Below are 19,641 nucleotides of genomic sequence, written 5' to 3'. Positions count from 1 at the left end.
ACAGGTTAGGCTGGCAGATGAATCTCTCTGTCCCCTGCAGAAGGGAGTCTCCAACCACCAACACCGTTCAGTTCCTCTTCATGGCAGTGATCGTGATCCTTCCCACCTTAGCGATTCCTGGCCTGGTCTCGTCCCTCAGTGGAATGTGCTCCTTCTCCTCTGTTGCTAGCGCTCAGTATCTGTTCTCCTGGCAAATCACTGCACATGGGAATGGCAGCTTCTTGCTGCCAGAAGATGCAATGCTCCAGCTTCCACCTTCCTGGTAGTCCATGCCTTCTTCCTTTTCAAGCACCACCTCTGGCAGTCCTTCCTCAACAGCCCTAGAGGTTTCCTCCAGCATGGAATTAATTAAGTCCTCATGGTGGAAGATGATTTGGAGCTTTGCTACCTCCTCCCGTAGCTCTCTTGCCTTCTCCCTGAGGGACACCACCAGAAGGCACCACTCACATCACAGGAAATCCCCCACCTGGCTGACACTGGAAGGAACCGCAGTGTGAACAACACCAAACCAGGACCCGGGTGGAAGCCTCAACCATGTGTGGTCCTGCCTGGACAGACACCTTGCAGGTGGAAGCAGAGGAAGAGCTGGAAGTGGCAGTGGCTCTGGGATTGCAACATCCTCCAGCTGTGTCTCTGGGTCTTCTAATCTGCTGTCTCTCACTTCCTGCCTCTCTTTCCAAGCAGACCTTCTCTACCAAACTCCTCTGTAACTGGCTTGTTTGCTGTTCCTTGATCTGAAGGGTTCCCTTTCCCTGCAACCTCTTTCCTCTCAGCAAGTTTACAGTGCAGAAATGTGAGAGAGTTTCCAAGCAAACTCCCACTTTACTCTGGACTCTAGTTTAACAAGGAGCTTAAGTTTTGGTCTAGCTGCTGAGTTTTGGTTGCTAAACTAAAATGATGTAGTTAGTCAGTCCTAATGACATATAAAAAAGAATCTTACCTTTCAGGCTCCCCTTCAAAGAGGGGGTGGCAAACTAACCTGCAAACTATCCTGTTTGCGTCTCCCTGGTCACTTGGATTGTCATCTTATATACCTCTCCTGGGCCTGGACTTGCTAGGCCCCTTTGTTAGGGTCCTTTGTTAGGGCCTTTTGTCACACCCAGGCAGCAATCAATTGGCAATCAGTCCACTCAGAGCACACACTGAAGCACACAGATCCATCAAACAGCCCTCAGCAAGCCAAGTACATAGGCAACCCTGGCTCAGTTACCTTCCCAGAGCAGGGTCTGGTACCTGGTTCCTCTTCCCCATCCTCCTCTTGCTCCCACCAGACTGCTTTCAAACTGTCCTGTTTGCTTGTCCTTGCAGGTTAGACTGCATTCATGGGAGCACCAAAACCTGCAATTACAGGGAGGAATGAGATTTCAAAACTGTGAGCATCCTGTCAAAGCAGAAGAGACAATATCCAGAGGTGAAAGAAAGGGCATTTATACACATGCATTTGCCTGCTCAGTTTATTGAGTCTGTTCCACACGTGAGCTGCATCAGGCACCGTGTTGCATGCATTCGTAAAAACAGCAAAATGAGTATCTGCGGTAAAAAAATGGTGCCATCACCATTTTCTCAGCGCTGATGCACATTTCACCGTTTATACAAATGGATGCATTGCAGCACCAGGTGCTTTTAAAAGCACACAGCACTGCAAAGCAAGCCTGCATACCAATGCCAAAAGAGATAAGTCAAAGAGATGCACTAGAAGAGAGGCTAAGTTCACACACAGAAGGGCAGAAAAATGTAAAACAAAATAAAAAAGTAAAATAAAAAGGTGGAAAAATTGTTTTTTTCCCCTCTCTCTCTCTGTTTATCACTGTAAATCTGTCATTTGTGGTGTTCTGACTTTAACGGAAGTTTCTATTTTTGGAGAGGTGCAGCAGTGAGTCATGGCACATGTTCCCTTGGAGGCGAAGGTCAGCACATGACAAGGGCTGGGTCTTATACCTTATTAAGGCTTACTTCATTGGGTAGACTGAAGCACTCCAAATAGGAATAGGCAAGCATAGAGGCCACTTCTTCAACTCTTTAAGGCATGGGTGCTGAAAAGTATGATCTCACTAGAGTTAATAGAGTCCCATGAGGGAAGTGGCTTGACAGAAAGAGAGAAGAGCACAAATGTGATAACAGAGCTATTCTTATTAACTTTTTGCTAGGCCAGGTAGCAAGGACTCTGCATGATGATAGTACCAGAAGCTCTGGAGGACTTCCAATGCCTCAGATCACCTTGGTTGGTGACATCCAACAAAAACTAGCAAGTTCAAAATACTTAACACCTTCTTCAAGGAGAGTCATCTGCCTACATCACTATCACTTGTAGTAGTTCAGTCAATTAGCAGGGATATTATTTCAGTAGCCTTTATGTTTGGACAAAGTAAATGGATCTTTCAAATGCAGAGCGATGGGCCCCCAATACAGATCACACTTTTGCTGTGCTTGTAGTTGTGAACAGAACTGAAACCTCTATCCTCTTCTTGATGTGTTTATAAGTCTCAGCCACAAGATTTTGCTGACCTGCCCCCTGGTTGGGGAAGCAGTGTAATGAATCTGGATCCAGTCAATATTTTCAACAGTATTAAGAGCAGGGATGAACAAGCTGCAATTTGTCTCCATGCCCTTATAGAGGGCTCCATTCTGCATTCTTTTGTTCGACAACTCTAGGAAGAACCATTAGACACCGTGGACTCCAGCACCATTGGTGGGCTGGTATCACAGCCTTCACATTACTTTCTCTGAAGACAGGAGCCATGCAGGTGTTACAATACTCATGTGAGATAAGCATACAAATGAGATGCCTTCAGTAGACATCCAAGCAAGGCACCAGTGAAGGCTGACAGAAAGAGGTAAATGGCCTGTGGAACTTAACAGACTATGAATGACCCTGTCTTCCACCAATGCCATCTGTCAAGACAACTAAGGAAGTGTTAAGCACCGGAGTACTTCTAGATTCATTCTTACTCTTGGAAACCAGGAAACAGCAATTCAACAATGCTGATAATGCCAACTTCTGCTTTTGGGAACAACTGACTAGCCTACAGTACTGCAGAAAAGAATGTGGGGTTTATAATGTGCCATGACTTATATTCATAAGCTGAATATGAGTCAACATTGTGCTCTGGCTGCAAAATAAGCCAATAACATACTTGAGTCTATTAACAGGAGTGTCACCTGTAAATCGAGGGAAGCAATTCTTCTCCGTTATTAGGCACTGGTCTCACTGGTGAGGTCTCACTAGTTTTGGGCATCACACTTCAAGAAAAATGTGGGCTAATTGGAAAGAGTCCAGCAGAGCAACCAAAATTATTAGAGGTCTGGGAAACATGACTTAAGAGGAAAGGCTAAAACAGAAGGAACAGGACAAAGAGCAATGGTCTAAAATTGCAGCAAGGGAATTTTGGGTTGGATTTTAGGGAGAACTGTCTAACTATGAGGGTAGTTAAGCAATGGAACAAATTACTAAGAGTGGCTGTGAAATCTCTACCCTTGGAAGTTTTAAGAGCAGGTTAGACAGGGATGATCCTGTCTTTAGCAGGGGGTTGGGCTAGATGCCCTGTCCCTTCCATCACTTTTTTACTCTTTCTGTAGCTATCCAGGGGACTTGACACTTCTTAGTCAAAAAGAATCTAACATCTTTGAAGCATGTATATGCCTCTTTTTGGTTAGAAGCTATAATCTCTACTCTGGGTGAGTGATCAGGGCCAGCCTTGCAGCAGCCTTGCCTGAGCTACAGGGAACCCACCTTATCAAGGTTCCACGCTTGCCTCCTGGCAGGACATGCTAATCAAGATCCTGGTCCTAATTCTCAATGGCCTGTGGCAGATGACCTCAAAAACTCTTCCACATTCTTGGCCTTGCAAGACCACAGGAAATGGATCCACATAGAACAGAACTACTGGAAGCTGAGGGCAAGGTGGATTCTGCGCAGGGCTTTACAAGGTGAAATAACCTACTGGGAAAGGCCACATTATATTCCAGCCAAACACAGACTAAATGCCATACAAACCCCAGATTCCTACAAAACTTTAACTTGGCCACAATGATGTAACAATACTGGCTTTGGAGAGGTATAATATGATTTATACATGATATACAACACAAGTGGTCTTACCCCACTAGGTGACAGCAGAGCTCCATCCACTTTGTTTTGGATCTCTCTTAATTTACTTGTCCCATGCCTTGATGATACAGCAATTAATATTCTATACACATCCCAGGTGGATACATTTTAAAATTACTTCCTTTTATATGTGTCAGAGGTTCTGAATTGTGACCTACACCTATAACTGATGACATCACTCCTCTGGCACTAGAGGGAGATATTCATAACACCTGGAGAAGAAGTCCTGTGGCTCACACCCTCATCATCCCTGTTTTCTGACTTATCTTACTAAAAACATGAAGATGCAGTTCACAGAAAAGAACCACAACAATGCTGTCCTGCAAGCACTCAACAAGCAGAGAAAGAATAAGGAGTTCTGTGACGTGGCACTCACTGTGGATCAGCACGTCTTCTATGCCCACCTTAGCATATTGGCAGCTGTGTCTACCCATGTCAAAAATTTAATCTCAAGCAATGAGATGAAGACAGGTGATGAGCTCTTTATCATCATTGACCCAAACTTCCTGGGCCCAACTTTGGTGGAGCAGCTGCTGGACTATTTCTATACTGGCAAGGTACTGGTGTCTGAGAAGAATGTGGAAGAATTGCTGAAAGGGGCTAAATATTTCAGTTCGGAGTCTCTAAGAGTCCACTGCTCTGACTATCTCCTCAGGTCCCTCAAAAACAGCAACTGTCTGTGCTACCTGTTCCTAGCAAACACTTATGAGCTGAAAGAGGTGGCAAACAATGCCTATGCAGGTATCCGTGACAATTTCCATTACTGGTCAGGCCCTGAGGGCATTTCAGACCTCTTGCGCTGCCCCCACCAAACCTTTGGCAAGCTCCTCAAGGATGAGGACCTTCATGTGCAAAATGAGGACCAGGCATTCCTTGCCCTGCTTCAGTGGGTGAAACACAAAAGAGGAGAGAGAGAGAAATATTTCAAAAAATTCTTCCCCTATATCCATTTAACTGGTGTCTCAACCAAGACGCTAATGGCTGCCATCCGTGAAGTGCCACTGTTTGAGAGTCACTCTGAGCCCCTGGGTCATATAGAGACCACTTTGAGAGACAGAAAGCAAGAAAGTCCTCAAAGCCTGCTACTTCTCCAAAGAAAGGGGGCCTTAATGGATTCGGTCGTGATTTTAGGAGGCCAGAAAGAGCATGGGAGATTCAATGATGGGGTTTTTGCTTACATTATTGAGGAGAACATATGGCTGAAACTAACAGAGATGCCGTATAAAGCAGCTGCCCTTAGTGCAACTTCAGTAGGGAGGTACATATATGTGTCTGGAGGGACAACAGAGCAGATCTCTGGCTTAAGGACTGCATGGAGGTATGATATGGATAATAACTCCTGGACTAAACTGCCTGATCTCCCCGTAGGCCTTGTCTTCCATACCATGGTGACCTGTGGAGGAGTGGTGTACTCAGTGGGAGGCAGCTCTGTCCCAAGAAAATACATCTCTAGCATTTACAAGTATGATGAGAAGAAAGAGAAGTGGACCCTGGCTGGGAAAATGAGCATTCCAATGGATGCAACTGCATTGATCACAAAGGGAGAGAAGTTGATTTATATTGTGACAGGGAGATGCCTGGTAAATGGGCGTTTTTCTCGAGTCGGGATGGTGGATTGCTTTGACACTCAGACAGGGGAAGTGGTGCAGTACCTCACCTTTCCCATTGAATTCAATCACAAACCACTGTTGTCTTTTCAACAGGAAAACATCCTGAGTGTACAGAGCCATAAACAGAGTTTGGATATCAACCTGCGGAAAATTAAAGCCAACAAAGCCACAACCACTGTCCCGCTGTTGCCAAACAACTATGCATTAGATTTATCTCATGCAGTGTGTTCTCTTGGTGACAACAAGGTATTTGTGTGTGGGGGCCTCATTTGCACAGGTGACGAATGTCCTGAAGATTATTTTGTCAATCCAAACGCCTACCTTTTAGATCAGATGACAGGGGAATGGAAAATTCTGGCTGATCCTCCAGAAGCTCTGGATTGCCCCGCTTGTTGTACAGTGAAACTGCCTTGCAAGATTCTTCGAAAAAGTGTAGTCAACTAATTTGGAAAATAAAAATTCCTAGCAATAAAAAATAATTGAATTGCTGATACAAATAAATGATGCCTTACTCATTCACTTCGCTTATTTTTTGTGACAGCAGACTGCAGTCAATGTTACCATCAACAGTCCCCTCACTGGTTCTTTCATTTCACGGGTTCCTCACTCAGATTGCAAGATTTGGCATCATGACAGTTAGAAAATTATTTGCAACAGAAGTACAATACCATGAACCTGAGATTTTAGGAAGAGTTATTTACACTGAAAGAAAGAATTCCACACTGTTTTACATTTCTTGGATGAATAATTTTTATGTCTGTCATTTTGGATCTTGGCCATGCATTGCATGCCACATTTGGGTAGGGTGACAGCTCTGGTCTGTAGCACAGCATGTCAGCATCTGTCTGCAAATAAAGGGTGCCTGTACACGTGACGGTGGTTTAGTCCTTTGGGTTGCATTCTATGCCCCCTAAAGTGAAACAGTTTTTAACCTCACCATTTCAATTTCCATCACTGCATATACATGATTGTCCTGCTGGCTGCAGGAGCCTGGCAAAGGCAAAAGTGGCAAGGGGCCAAATCCTTTTTTTCTCAATGGAGCCTGCCCACCTCTCCCACAGCTGGGGGGCCATTAATCTGTGCCATTAATCTTTCACATCAGCCCCCAGCCATGGGAGAGAAAGGCAGGCTCCACCAAAATTTAAAAAAAAGGCTTGGGCCCCACATGACTTCTGCCTTCAGCAGGATGCCTAGGGCTACCCAGAAATTGGCTGGCTTGCCCTGGGGCAGTCTGGGAAGGTGGCAGAAGAGTCTGCTGGCAGCCAGAGAAGGTGGTTGGGGCTCTGGAAGCCCAGGCGGGTTGCTAGCTGGCCAGGTGTTGCTCCAGCTAGGAGATGCCTGATCCAACGCTTCCCCAAACCCATCTGGGCTTCCACCACCCTACGCACCATTCTTACTGCCTTCTCTGGCTGCTGCCAGCACACCCAGATGCCCTTCTGCCATCTCCCCGTGCTGCCCCGGGGCAAGCTGGGTATGCTGGCAGCCAGAGAAGATGGTAGGGACAGTACGCAGAGTGCTGAAAGCCCGGGCAGGCTCAGGGAAGCATTGGATTGGGTGCCTGGGGTAGCACCTGGCCAGCTAGCAGCCCACCTTGGCTTCCAGCACCCCATGCAACATCTCCACTGCCTTCTCCAGCCACCAGCAAACCCAGACACCAGCCTGCTACCTTCCCATGCTGATCCAGGGGCAGATCAGTCCATTCCTGAGAGGCTGCAGGTGTCCTGTAGGTCTGTGTGAAGTGACTAGTATTTGCTTCAGATTCGGATTTGGTCTATTCAGGGGACAGTGATTCGATTCGGTGATTCAAATCACTGTCCCAAATTGATTCAGCCAAATCTGACTTGTCCATCAGAATATAGTTTTGTTTGCAATGATGCAAACCCATTTAAAACCCACAAAACTCAGATACATGTAATGTGTGATACCATTAAGCCACGTCATAGGGAAATTTTACATCATAACGTATACAAGTGCCCAAAGGCTCTGCCTTGGTTTTCAGGGCAGTTAACAGGACTTTAGCTATGGATTTAATGGAAGTAGGAACAAGTCTGGGGAGTAGAAGACATGTTAATATTTAAATTAGGTATATTTAATGAATGGGACTGGACAATGAAGGAAAAAAATATCACAATTTAAAGACTTCTATGGTGTTGGGGACTGGTACTGACACATGGAGTATGTGACTAATGTGAGGCAGGAGCCAGCCATGACTCAGCAACCTGTTCTCTGCTGAGGATGGATGTCAACAATGGGTCTTCTTGAACTGATGCTGAAAATGCTTGACAGGCTACCACCTGGTACAAAACTATGTTGAGCACTGTTAGAGAAAACAGGATTGGGATTTACTATGTTGGACTTAGGGAAGATTTTTGGAAGTCAGAAGAACCATTGTAGTTTTACTAATGAAGATTTTGCATGCATTACTGAAGGGAACATATGACTGACACCAAATGGGGTATAAGTAGACCAAGTCTCAGACCCCGAGCAGATGGTAAAATGACTGTACAGTTGAGGTCTGAGTAATTTTATGCCTGATCCCAAAAATCATGCACCTGCCAGACATGTAGGCATGCATGTGACTTTTGAGATCAGTATAAAATTTCTCACATCTGAATTACGCAACTGCAGACCATGGAGCCCAGTATGGAGGATCGAATTCTCCATGCTGGGCTCCCCATACACTGTAGTGCAGTTAGGCACTGGGGAGCCTGGCAATTGGTGGAGAGCAGCTCTGTGTCCTGGTGCTGGGATCCAGTGTTGCCTCCAGGGATCAGGTCAGGGAGAGCTATGGTTTCCAGACTCAGAACCTGGGACTGCCTCTGCTGCTCAGGCAGAGGACAGACCCAGGTCTGGGACTGGGGGCTGTCCCCAGGGATTGGGTAAGCCCTGAATACTAGTTCCTGGTGGAAGTATGCATCTGGGGAGTGGGGAACTCCCAAGTTCCCAGCTGCATGTATATAGGGGAGACCAGGGTGTACCCAGTTGCCCAGCTATATGTGCCCTAGCCCCATGCCACAAGTAGCATGAGCAGCCTCTGTGTGTGGCCCATGGCAGACTGTGGAGGGGACAAACAGCACAATGTTAGATACAGCAGGAAGCAGAAAGCTGAGCAGCACATTGGGTAATGGAGATTGGAGTGGCACTTGTGGAGAGTGCGGGGCTAATCCACAGATGCCTGCCAAAAAAGTTGGACCCACTAGACTAGATGACTTCCTGAGTTCCTTTCCAGTCCTACTCTTTCCTGATTCTATGGAATGTTGTCATGAATTTGGGACTTCATGTTGTCTTTTGCTGGCACTAAATTCATTAGCTCAGATTAAGAAAGTTGTTCCATGTTACTGTCTATTTACAGATTCATGGGTATTATGCTTTCTTTATGATTGTGGGGGCAAGGAAAAAATAAAATTATTCATTAGGAATGTGAGATTATTTGCCTTTCTGAATGCAGCTCTATGTTGTAAGGCTTTTTATTCTCTATATTAAAACCTTTCCCCTGAGGATCACTCACTCAGCTTGTAAAAGGTAAGCCTCCTCCATCTACCAGGGTTCAGAGACCTCACCCTGGGACTTGCACATTATGCAGGTACTGATCTGGGGTATGTGCTATGGTGGTGCCTCCAGGCGCCTGGAGACCAGGCTGCCTGGACTCAGTTTCATAGTTTCATAGTTGTAGGGTTGGAAGGGACCTGAACAGATCATAAGTCCGACCCCCTGCTACGGGCAGGAAAAGATGCTGGGGTCAAATGACCCCAGCTAGGTGGCTATCTAGCCTCCTTTTGAAGACACCCCAGGGTAGGAGCGAGCACCACTTCCCTTGGAAGTTGGTTCCAGATCCTAGCTGCCCTGACAGTGAAGTAGCACCTCCTGATGTCTAGCCTGAATCTACTCTCCGTCAACTTATGGCCGTTATTCCTCATTACTCCTGGTAGTGCTCAGGGGAAAAGGGACTCTCCTATTGCCTGCTGGTCTCCCTTTGCCAGTTTGTAAATGGCCACTAGATCCCCCGCCTCAGCCTTCTCTTGTGGAGGCTGAACAGATTCAGGTCCCGTAGCCTCTCCTCGTAGGGCCTGCCCTGCTGTCCCCAGATCATGCGAGTGGCCCTCCTCTGGACCCTCTCGATGCTGTCCACATCCCTCCTGAAGTGCAGCGCCCAGAACTGGACGCAGTACTCCCCAACTGCAGCCTGACCAGTGCCGCATAGAGGGGGAGGATCACCTCCTTGGACCTGCTCGTGATGCATCTGTGGATGCAGGACAAGGTACGGTTGGCCTTCCTGACTGCATCCCCATACTGCCGGCCCGTGTTCATCTTGGAGTCTATAATGACACCAGGATCCTTTTCTGCCTCTGCACTGATGGAAAGGGAGTTCCCCAGCCTGCAGGTATGGTGCTGGTTCTTCCTCCGCAGGTGCATCACTTTGCATTTGTCAGTATTGAATCCCATCCTTTTTTCATTCACCCACGCCTGTAATCTGACTAGACCTAGTTGCAGCCTGTCCCTCTCCTCCAGCGTGCCCACTTCTCTCCACATCTTAGTGTCATCCACGAATTTGAACAAGGTGCTTTTCATTCCCTTGTCCAAGTCACTGATGAAGATGTTGAACAGTGTGGGCCCGAGGACCGAGCCCTGGAGGACCCTACTGCTCACATCCCTCCAGGATGAAAAAGACCCATCCACCACCACTCTCTGGGTGCGGCCCTCCGGCCAATTTGCGACCTATCTGACTGTGTAGGCATTGATGCCATGGTCACCTAATTTCTTAATGAGAATGGGGTGCGAGACAGTGTTGAAGGCTTTCCTAAATTCCAGAAGCGACTGTGCAGCCATGGCTTGCTGGCATCTGGCCCAGAAGTATAGGTGGCTCTGCTTGGAGCACCCATACTACAGCCCAGGTGGCCATATGGTCCTCATCTGGGTCCAGCAGGCATGGAGCCATGGGACTGCAGATCTCAGGGGGCATATGCTATCACAGGTGGCAGCAGGTCACAGCCAGGTGGCAGTTCCCACTGCTAGACTGCTTCAGTGGGTACAGGATGCAGGGGCTACTCTAGGTGTGAGCTGCTGCAGCAGTCCAGCTGGCACAGGGGGCTAGTGTCCCCAGATACCAACTGCCTGGACCTGAGAAGCTCTTGAGGGTAAGTAGCCCTGAGCTGCTTACCAGGACACCATTTTATATTGTTGGGGCCAGCACAGGTACTGGTCCCAGCCTCCAGGTCCCCATGGCTGAAGATCCAGGAGGAGCTGGAAAGTCTCAGTTTGCCTAAAGCAGCACAATTTGCCTCCCCACCAAATGCCACATGCATGGAGGTACAAATCTCCAGCACAAATTTGTGCCACTGCAAGCACATGCCCCTGCATGTGTGGATGTACCCATAGGGTGTGTCCCCATGAGCAGGTGCAGTTTGTGGCACCTCAAAGCCATTTAAGGCACTTCATATTGCATGTGGTGCACATGCACTTGTGCTCTGTGCTGCTAATCAACAGCGTGGTGGTTTTTTTGATGCTGGAAGATCCTGGTGTCAAAAAAACCACTGCAAAAAAACTGGTGGGCTGTACGCGGCAGCAATGTGCACTGCCAGATAAGGAGCCTGACCAGCCAGAGTCACACTCTGACTGCTACTCTGGCTGCCGGACAGGCTCTGAACACCTGGATCACCACTGCTGCTGCCCTGGGAGGCCTCCAGGACCCAGGTAAGGTTGCTGGGCCTAGCCTAGGTGCTGGCCCCCCCTCCCCATCCTACTTACGGCAATTTGCTGAGCTATGATCCCAGCTGACTTCCTGCCCTTTGGGCAGGGGGCTGGACTTGATGATCTCCCGAGGTCCCTTCCAGCCCTAATGTCTATGAAATCTATGAAATGTTTGCAGAGGTATGTCTGGGGACAAATAGGAGTGCCACAAACACAGAATCATAGGGCTGGAATGGACCTTAAAGCTCTGCACTTCAACTGGGGTGTGCTGATTCTCCTGCTAGGAGCAAAGGTGGAGGTTCCTGGCTGGAGAGTGTTGCCCATCCACTTGAAGGATCATTGGGTTCAATCCCCAACATCTCCATTTTGGGGGTTGAACCCAGGACCCCATACATGCAAAGCATGTACACTACCACTGAGCTACATCCTCCTGGCAGTAATAGTCTTGTCCTCTGTTTCTTACCCAATATATCCAGCTACTGCTTGTTCCCCCCCCAGGAAATGCATGTGCACACTCATGGGGAGCAGCCCATAGGGGTTATCTGGATAAGGAAGGGGCAGGCAGAGGAAGGAGATAACAGAAAAGACTATCACCAAGCTTCTGTTGGGTCTGAGTGAATTCAAGTCAGCAGGCTCAGATGAGCTTCATCTCAGGGTCCTGAACTAGCAGAGGAGATGTCAGAGCCCTTGACAATAATATTTATGAAGTTATAAGAGACATCTGGGTTGGGTACCAAAGGACTGGAAAAGAAGAAAAGGAGGACCCAGGGAACTACAGATCCATTAGCCTCACCTCAGTACCTGGGAAGTTACTGAAACAGATCCTACGGAAAGCCATTTGCAAGTATCTGGAGAAGGAAAGGCTGACTTCAAGCAGCCAGCATGGATTTATGAAAAACAAATCGTGTCAGACAAACCTGATGTCCTTGTTTGACAAAGCAGCTACGTGGATAGATGAAGGGAATGCTGTAGAAATAGCATATCTGGACTTCAGTAAGGCTTTTGACAAGGTCCTGCAAGACCTTCTCATAAACAAATTGGAGAAATGTGGGCTGGATAAAATTACTACAAGGTAGATAGATAACAGGCTCAATAGCTGTGAGCAAAGGCTAATGATTAATGGGTCCATGTCGCAATGGCAAGAGGTTTTGAGTGGAGTCCAACAGGAGTCTGTCCCTGTGCTATTCACTGTAGTTATTAACCATTTGGGTGCTGACATAGAAAGCTTCCTGAGCAAGTTTGCAAATGACACAAAACTGGGAAGGATTGTGAACACATTATAGGAAGTGAGTGCAATTCAGAAGGATCTTGACAAATTGGAAAGCTGGGCTAGAGCTAACAGGATGAAGTTCAATGCAGACAAATGAAAGGTACCACACCGCAGGAGGAATAATCAAAAACACAAGTACGAAATGGGTGACACCTGGCTGAATGGCAGCTCTTTGGAAAAGGTCTTGGGAGTGTTGTTAGACCACAGACTCAATATGAGGCTGCAGGGTGATGCAGGCCACACAAAAATTAAATACGGTTCTGGGATGCATCAATAGAAGCATTAAGTGCAAGACACAGGAAATGATAGTGCCTCTCTATTCAGCACCTGTTAGGCCTCATCTGGAATACTGTGTTAAGTTCTGGGCTTCACATTTTAAAAAAGACATGGAAAAGTTAGAGAGGGTCCAGGGGTTGGTAACAATGATCAAGGGCTTGGAAAGTAAGTCAAATGAGGAGAAGCTGAAGGAGCTAGGCATGTTCAGCTTGCAGAAAAAGTGCTTAAAAAGGGCATGATAGCAGTCTTCAAATACTTGATGGGTTACCATAAAGAAGGACAGCATCTTTTGCCTCTGGTTGCAGAGAGGAGGTTGTGGACCAGCGGCTTGGAGTTGTAGCAAAACGAATATATATTGATACCTGGAAAAACTTCTTCACTATTAAAATTGTGAGGCAGAAATAGACTGCTTAGAAAAATTGCGGATTTTCTATCACTGGTGGTGTTCAGGAAGAGGTTGGACAGCCACTGGTTGGGGATGATCTAGGTATCACTATGCCTATGTTCTATTATGGGTATTTTCCATGCTTCCGGGCTTTGCTGGTGCCTTTCCCCACCCCCGCCCTTTTTTTTCTGCTATACGTGTCAGGGTGTTTTTAAGTCTCCCCAGAGGCATTGAGTGTTGGCTACAGCTAAGGCTCTGGACTTCAACTGGGGTGTGCTGATTCTCCTGCTAGGAGCAAAGCTGGAGGTTCATCGTTGGAGAGTGTTGCCCATCCACTCAGGGTCAGACCAATCTCCATATTTAGGGTCAGGAAGGAATTTTACTCCATGGTCAGATTGGTAGAGACTGTGGGAGTTTTTGCCTTCTTTTGTAGCAGGGGCATAGTCCTCACCTAGGACCCCTTAAACGTATATTGGCAACATTTTATAGAACAGAGCATTGACTGCCATAGTTCCCCTGCTTTACCTGTGGCAAGTTAGGGTATTAGGTTTATTTTGTGTCAGGGTTGAGAGTAGTCTTATGTAGAGTTTAGATTGGGGTGGGTAAAATATGGCCCGTGGGCTGGATCTGGTCTGCCAGGGGATTTTATTTGGCTTGTGGTGGGTCCCTGGGGCCTGCCTGGGAAAGGTGCCAGGGGCAGCCCAGGATGTGGCATGTGCTGCTGAGTGGAGTGGGGCTGGGGCAGCATAGTGGTCAGACTCTGCTTCTCAGCAGCACAAGCTGTGGTGGCTCCTTTCTGCTGCTGCCTACTATCACCACTGCCACTGGCCCCAGCCCTGCTGCCTGGGTACTCCAGCCTGTCCAACCAGCACATGCCACCAGGGTTGCCGTATGGAGCGGGTGGGCTGGGTCTCCATGGAGACTGGTGCTTGGCCAGGCGGATGGGATGGGATGGGGCTGTGGGAAAGCAGGGAGCAGCATTCAGGAGTGGGACTGGCAGGTAGGGCCAGGATCACAGGGTGGTGACAGTGCAGAGCTGGGGCCTGGGACAGAGCCACAATCTGCTCTCTGCACATCCCTGTCATGTGGGGAACAGATTGTGACTCTGCCCCTGCCCCTGAGCATTCACTGTCCCTGGTCCCGCCCCTGCCCATCTGTCCCAGATGCTGCTCCTCCCCGTCCATGGTCCTATCCCATCCATCCAGCTAAGTGCGCCCTGCCCATGTGGTCCCAGGCTGGTCTCCATGGAGACCCTGTGCACCCGCTTTGTCCCCCATTCCCAGTGGTGGGTGCAGGGTGTATGAGCTGATGTGCCTGGGCAGTGGGGCTGGGTTCAGCCCGATAGGCTCAACTGCCTCCACCCCATCAGCACCTTCCCTTCTGCCAGGCTGGGTCAGCATCCCCTCCCTCCCCCGGCCCACAACTCACCAAAAGTCCTGCTGTGGACCTCTAGCCAAAATAATTGCCCACACTTGGTTTAGATTATGGTTGCATGGGATGGTTTGGTTTGATCCTGGATCAGGCAGGGGTGGACTAGATCCATGTTTCTCAGTCAGTGGGTTGTGACCCAAAAGTGAATCATGAGAGCATATGAAAGGGTCATGAACAAACTTTAAAAATGGATCAACAAACTTCAAAAAAGAAATCTCCTTTAAAGGAGAAAAACATAGAAAACCTATGCAAAGAGGGACATGGGTTTTGAGAAGGGGATGGAAGGGTGCGAGTTCCAGGTGGGTGCAGGTTCCCAAATAGGTCCTGGTACAAAAAAGGTTGAGAACCACTGAACTGGATGACCTCTGGAGGTCATCCAGTCCAGTCCTACATCTCAAAACTTCATTGTGCTTTGAATTGTTCCTACTTATGGTATGGCATTTAATTTTAACTTTCTCTACCACCATGGCTCTTGTGCAATAAAGTTCTCCTTTCATGATTTCCTAGTGCAGAAGTAATGCTGTACATAAATGCCAACTATACAATGTCTGTCTCAGTTCCATACCTGCATAATGATTAGACTCGTTTGCAAGGATTAATTTTAATTTTCCTACAGTTGTGTATAGTATATATAAAATATCTAATATAATGTATGTGTGTTATATATATTGTATAACACAAGATATAATGTATAACATATAACTATTTCAGAATACATTAAACAAAATACTATTAAACTAATTACTTTAAGTAGACAACCTTCTGAAACAGCTGGAAAAGACTTCACCAGTGCCTTGTCTTTCTAGTAACAATAAGCACATGCTTAAAATGTCACTTTCTCGGACATGCCTAAAGAATTCAGTTATAGATTTGGAGTTCAAAGAAATCTTCAAAGATGGAGCATGATTAATTTTGGAAAGGGATGATAGGCTGTCCCCTGCAAATGGGACTGAACATGCTGACCCCAGGGGTCCCCACCACTCATACATCCCTGTCAGTAGTGTAACTGGGGGTGGGGGGCGGCAGGAGGGCGAGAGAGGCAACTACTCTGGGCACCAAGTTAGGAGGGTGCTGGAATCGGCCCCCAACCCCTGAGGTCATTTCCATGCTGGGAACTCCAAATCAATCTCTGGCTCCTGCTGCTTTAAGAGCAACAACTAGAATGATATGGATATGACTCCTGTCCCTCTCCTGCTCTCAGGTCCTTTACCCCTGCCCGTTTTTGGATCCGGTTCCTCCCTCCTGTGCCCCCTGGAACTCACAGCCCTCCATCCCCTTCTCAAAACCAATATCCCCTTGCCCCTGCTCTTGAAACCATTTGTCTCCCCTTCTCTTTCCTTTCTCCCCCTGCCCTCCTCTTCCTCCCAGGGTTTGCCTAGGCAGCAACTCTGCCTTTTACACCACTGGTTCCTGTTAATAAGTATTACTCATTTAACCAATCTTTACAAAGTTTCCTCCTTGGTGTGAGGTATAGCCAGAGTGTTATGGATGAATGAACACAACTGCCATAGCTGTTACGGCTTCATAAACAATAAAACCAACATCAGCAAAGGAAATGGAATCACTTATCTTTGGGATGGATACCTTGGTTATTATGCAAAACATTTCAAGGTGCACCTGAATTCTAGATGACTCAAGTCACATCTTTCCACCCAGGGAACATGCCAAATCATTACGTAAGACGTTTCTTCTCAACCCTCCTTCAAGAGTCAGTTTTTATACCAGGCATTAATTTGACCCATTTTGATGTAGATGATATAGAAATTGTTCTGCATTCTGAATTTGAAAACTATTCAGACTCAGTAGTATCCTATGGATAGGATCCTATTTTGAGCCATTCTGCTTATATTTCACATTTCTCCTTCCCTATTCTCTGCTAATATTCTTAAGAATTCTTTTCCTGAAGCTGACTCCTCATTTCAGTTCATAATGTGATGTTGTAGTCACTTCCACAAAAACACACTGTGGCACTGAGCCAGCAAGGAGGGGTAGCAGGGAAACAGAAGAGAGGTGGAGAGAGACCAGAAGCTGGTAAGTGCTTTGTGTCACTTAACTAAGGGTGCTGTTACAGGTTACATTTAAGCCATTCTGAATCAGGAATGTTAAGTCATCTTAAAGTAAGAGTAATTTCAGAGCAGTCACAGGTTAAGGCTTAATGCCATCTCAGACATGCACAAATTTGACTTGCCACTAAAGGGCATGATGACCAAGGGCATGGACTCTTTATTGGGTGGGAGACAAAGTGGAAGGGTGGCGTGTAGCTTGGAAACTAGCATGGGGGCTGTGGCTTCCCTCCCTCCACAGCAGCAGGAACTAAGCTGGAACCACAAGTGGGAGGAAAGAAATATTGAAAAACTGTTGGAAATGAAAGGCAAGGGGAGAAGTAAAGAGAGAGGAGCAAAAAAAGAATATTAAAAAAACCCCCTAAATCTTGCACGTGTCAATGAATTGGGACTGGGTCAAGTGGTGGTGGTGGGGGGAGTTGGGTTAGGGGTAGCAAGCTTCATGCTGCATGGGATGGAGGAACTGTCCTAGCCTGGGTGGGCTATGCAGGGAAGGCATAGCCAGGGCACAGGGCTGAGAACCAGCATGCTTACTGCATGACGCAGAGCACATAGCATGGCAGAGCTAATATCCAGGGGGGCTTGTGGGGCCAGGAAAACTGAGGCATGGTGAAGTGGCCAGCTGGCAGTGATGGGGAGGGGAGGCACAGTGATGGGGTGTGGTGCCAGTGGGGAAGGGAGGGAGTTCGTATAGCAAGGAAAGAGGGAAGGAGAACCCTCTGCATCAGACCACCTTGGTCTCCTTAAAACCTTTAAGATTATATAAAGCATTATGTAATTATTTAAAGCATTTTTAGTTGAAACAAACTAAATAAATAAATAGTTTTTCATGTGTTAATGAACCGTGGGTGGTGGGAAAGGGCTGGTTCCCGGGGAGCTCCCTGGCTCAGCCCAGCCACCTGGCACTATGCTAGCCTGACCCCACAGCCTTCTCTGGGGAAAGCTGGCGGAGATTGAGTTGGGGTGGAGTGGGGTCATGCAGCCTGGGAGCAGGGTTGCTGAGACATAAGGGGTATCATCTTCCCATCCTGGCTAGGAGGATTGTCCTGCCAAGCCCCAGATGTCTACAACAAGCCCTGCTGAGCCCCCAGTTCCATTCCAGGTGGGGGAGTTTAGATGGGCCCAAGCTTCCCTCCCTTCCCCCCAAGTCCTGTATGGTCCTGTTGCAGCCTAAGAGGGAGGGGGGTGGTGTGTACCAAGTCAGTGAGCTTAGGTGACTGGCTCCAGGCCAGCTGTTTGCAAAGAGCCCTACCAAATTGGACTTCAGTCCCTAACCCCATCCCCATCCCTCCAAGCCATGGGTGGAGGGCTGCTTATTGAGTTTTGGCAAGCCATTGAAGGCTGCATGACAGGCAGCCCAGGGCAGATAAATATTAATTTTCTAAATTTTTTAGGGGTCCTGCAGGCCAGATAGAATGGCCTGGTGGGCTGCATCCAGCCCACGGGCCACGTTTTGCCCACCTCTGCTCCAAGCCTTGCTCAGGCCTGCCTGTGCCTTTAAGCTGGACACGAAGTGTGGGGAAATTTCAATTAAGCTCAGTTTACTTGAGGTCAGTTGAAATCTTACCACACCTACCTGACCCTTTTCCCTTGTTCTCTCTTAGCCAGGCAGGTAGTGGGGATAGAGTCGGGGGACAGCTTCCCTCAACCCCCCTCCAAGTCTTGACCCAAGTAAAGAAGACTATAGGAAGCTTGACAGGGTGGGCCCAGAGAGTCATGCTTCCCTGGCACCAGAGATAAGCCCCAGCAGCAGGGAACAGAGCTGCTGCTGTAGGGAGAAAACATGGAATATGGGGAGGCATGCTTCCCCGGGCCCTAGTCTCACTGCATTTACATCCTGGCAGCTCCGCCCCCAGGGCAGAACTGCCAGGTGGGAGACTAGTGCAGGTTTGGAAGGTGGAAAGGGCTAAAGACGCTGGGAACTGTGCTTCCTGAGACGCTGGAAGACTACAAATTGATAGCTTTATCTCTGTGGAGCAGCTCCTTTGACGAGAGCCAATCGTCTTGGTGTGCTGTGACCAGTGGGGTCCCACAAGGCTCTGTCCTAGGGCCTATACTATTTAACATCTTCATCAACTATGTGGACATTGGTCAGAAGTGGACTGGCCAAGTTTGCCGACGACACCAAACTCTGGGGTAAAGCATCCACACCTGAGGAGAGGAGGTTGATCCAGGCGGATCTGGACAGACTCATGAAATGGGCAGACGAGAACCTGATGGTGTTCAACACTGAAAAATGCAAGGTTCTCCACCTTGGGAGGAAAAACCTGCACCATGGTTATAGGCTTGGTAGTGCTGCGTTGGCTAGCACTACAGATGAAAGGGACTTGGGGGTCACGGTTGACCACAAGATGAACATGAGCCTTCAGCGTGATGCTACAGCTAGTAAAGCGAGCAAAACGCTGGCTTGCATCCATAGATACTAATCAAGCAGATCCCGAGACATCATTCTCCCATTGTACTCAGCCTTGGTGAGGCCACAGCTGCAGTACTGCATCCAGTTTTGGGCTCTGCAATTCAAAAAGGATGTGGAGAAGCTTGAGAGAGTCCAGAGGAGAGCCACGCGCATGATCAGAGGTCAGGAAAACAGACCTTACGATAAGAGACTGAGAGCAATGGGGCTATTCAGCCTGGAAAAGCACAGGCTCAGGGGTGATCTGGTGGCCACCTATAAGTTTATCAGGGGTGTTCACCAGGATCTGGGGGAATGTCTGTTCACCAGAGCACCCCAAGGAATGACAAGATCGAACGGTCACAAACTCCACTGTGACCGGTTCAGGCTGGACATAAGAAAGAACTTCTTCACTATC

The 19,641-nt window shown here is 47.9% G+C and overlaps 1 protein-coding gene across 1 annotated transcript; it reads left to right on the top strand.

Moving 5' to 3' along the window:
• Positions 1-4,386: 4,386 nt before the first annotated feature.
• CCIN (calicin) lies at positions 4,387-6,162 on the top strand. The gene has a single exon (XM_090037267.1). It carries the CDS (start codon positions 4,387-4,389, stop codon positions 6,160-6,162), a length of 1,776 nt encoding a protein of 591 aa, XP_089893393.1.
• The last annotated feature ends 13,479 nt before the right edge of the window (positions 6,163-19,641 follow it).

This window comes from Crocodylus siamensis, chromosome 3, assembly GCF_052110815.1.
Source record: "Crocodylus siamensis isolate JL-2025a chromosome 3, ASM5211081v1, whole genome shotgun sequence".
Lineage (NCBI taxonomy): Eukaryota > Metazoa > Chordata > Crocodylia > Crocodylidae > Crocodylus > Crocodylus siamensis.
The sequence above is the reverse complement of the archived record's forward strand: the minus strand, read 5'-3'. Positions and strand labels throughout refer to the sequence as shown.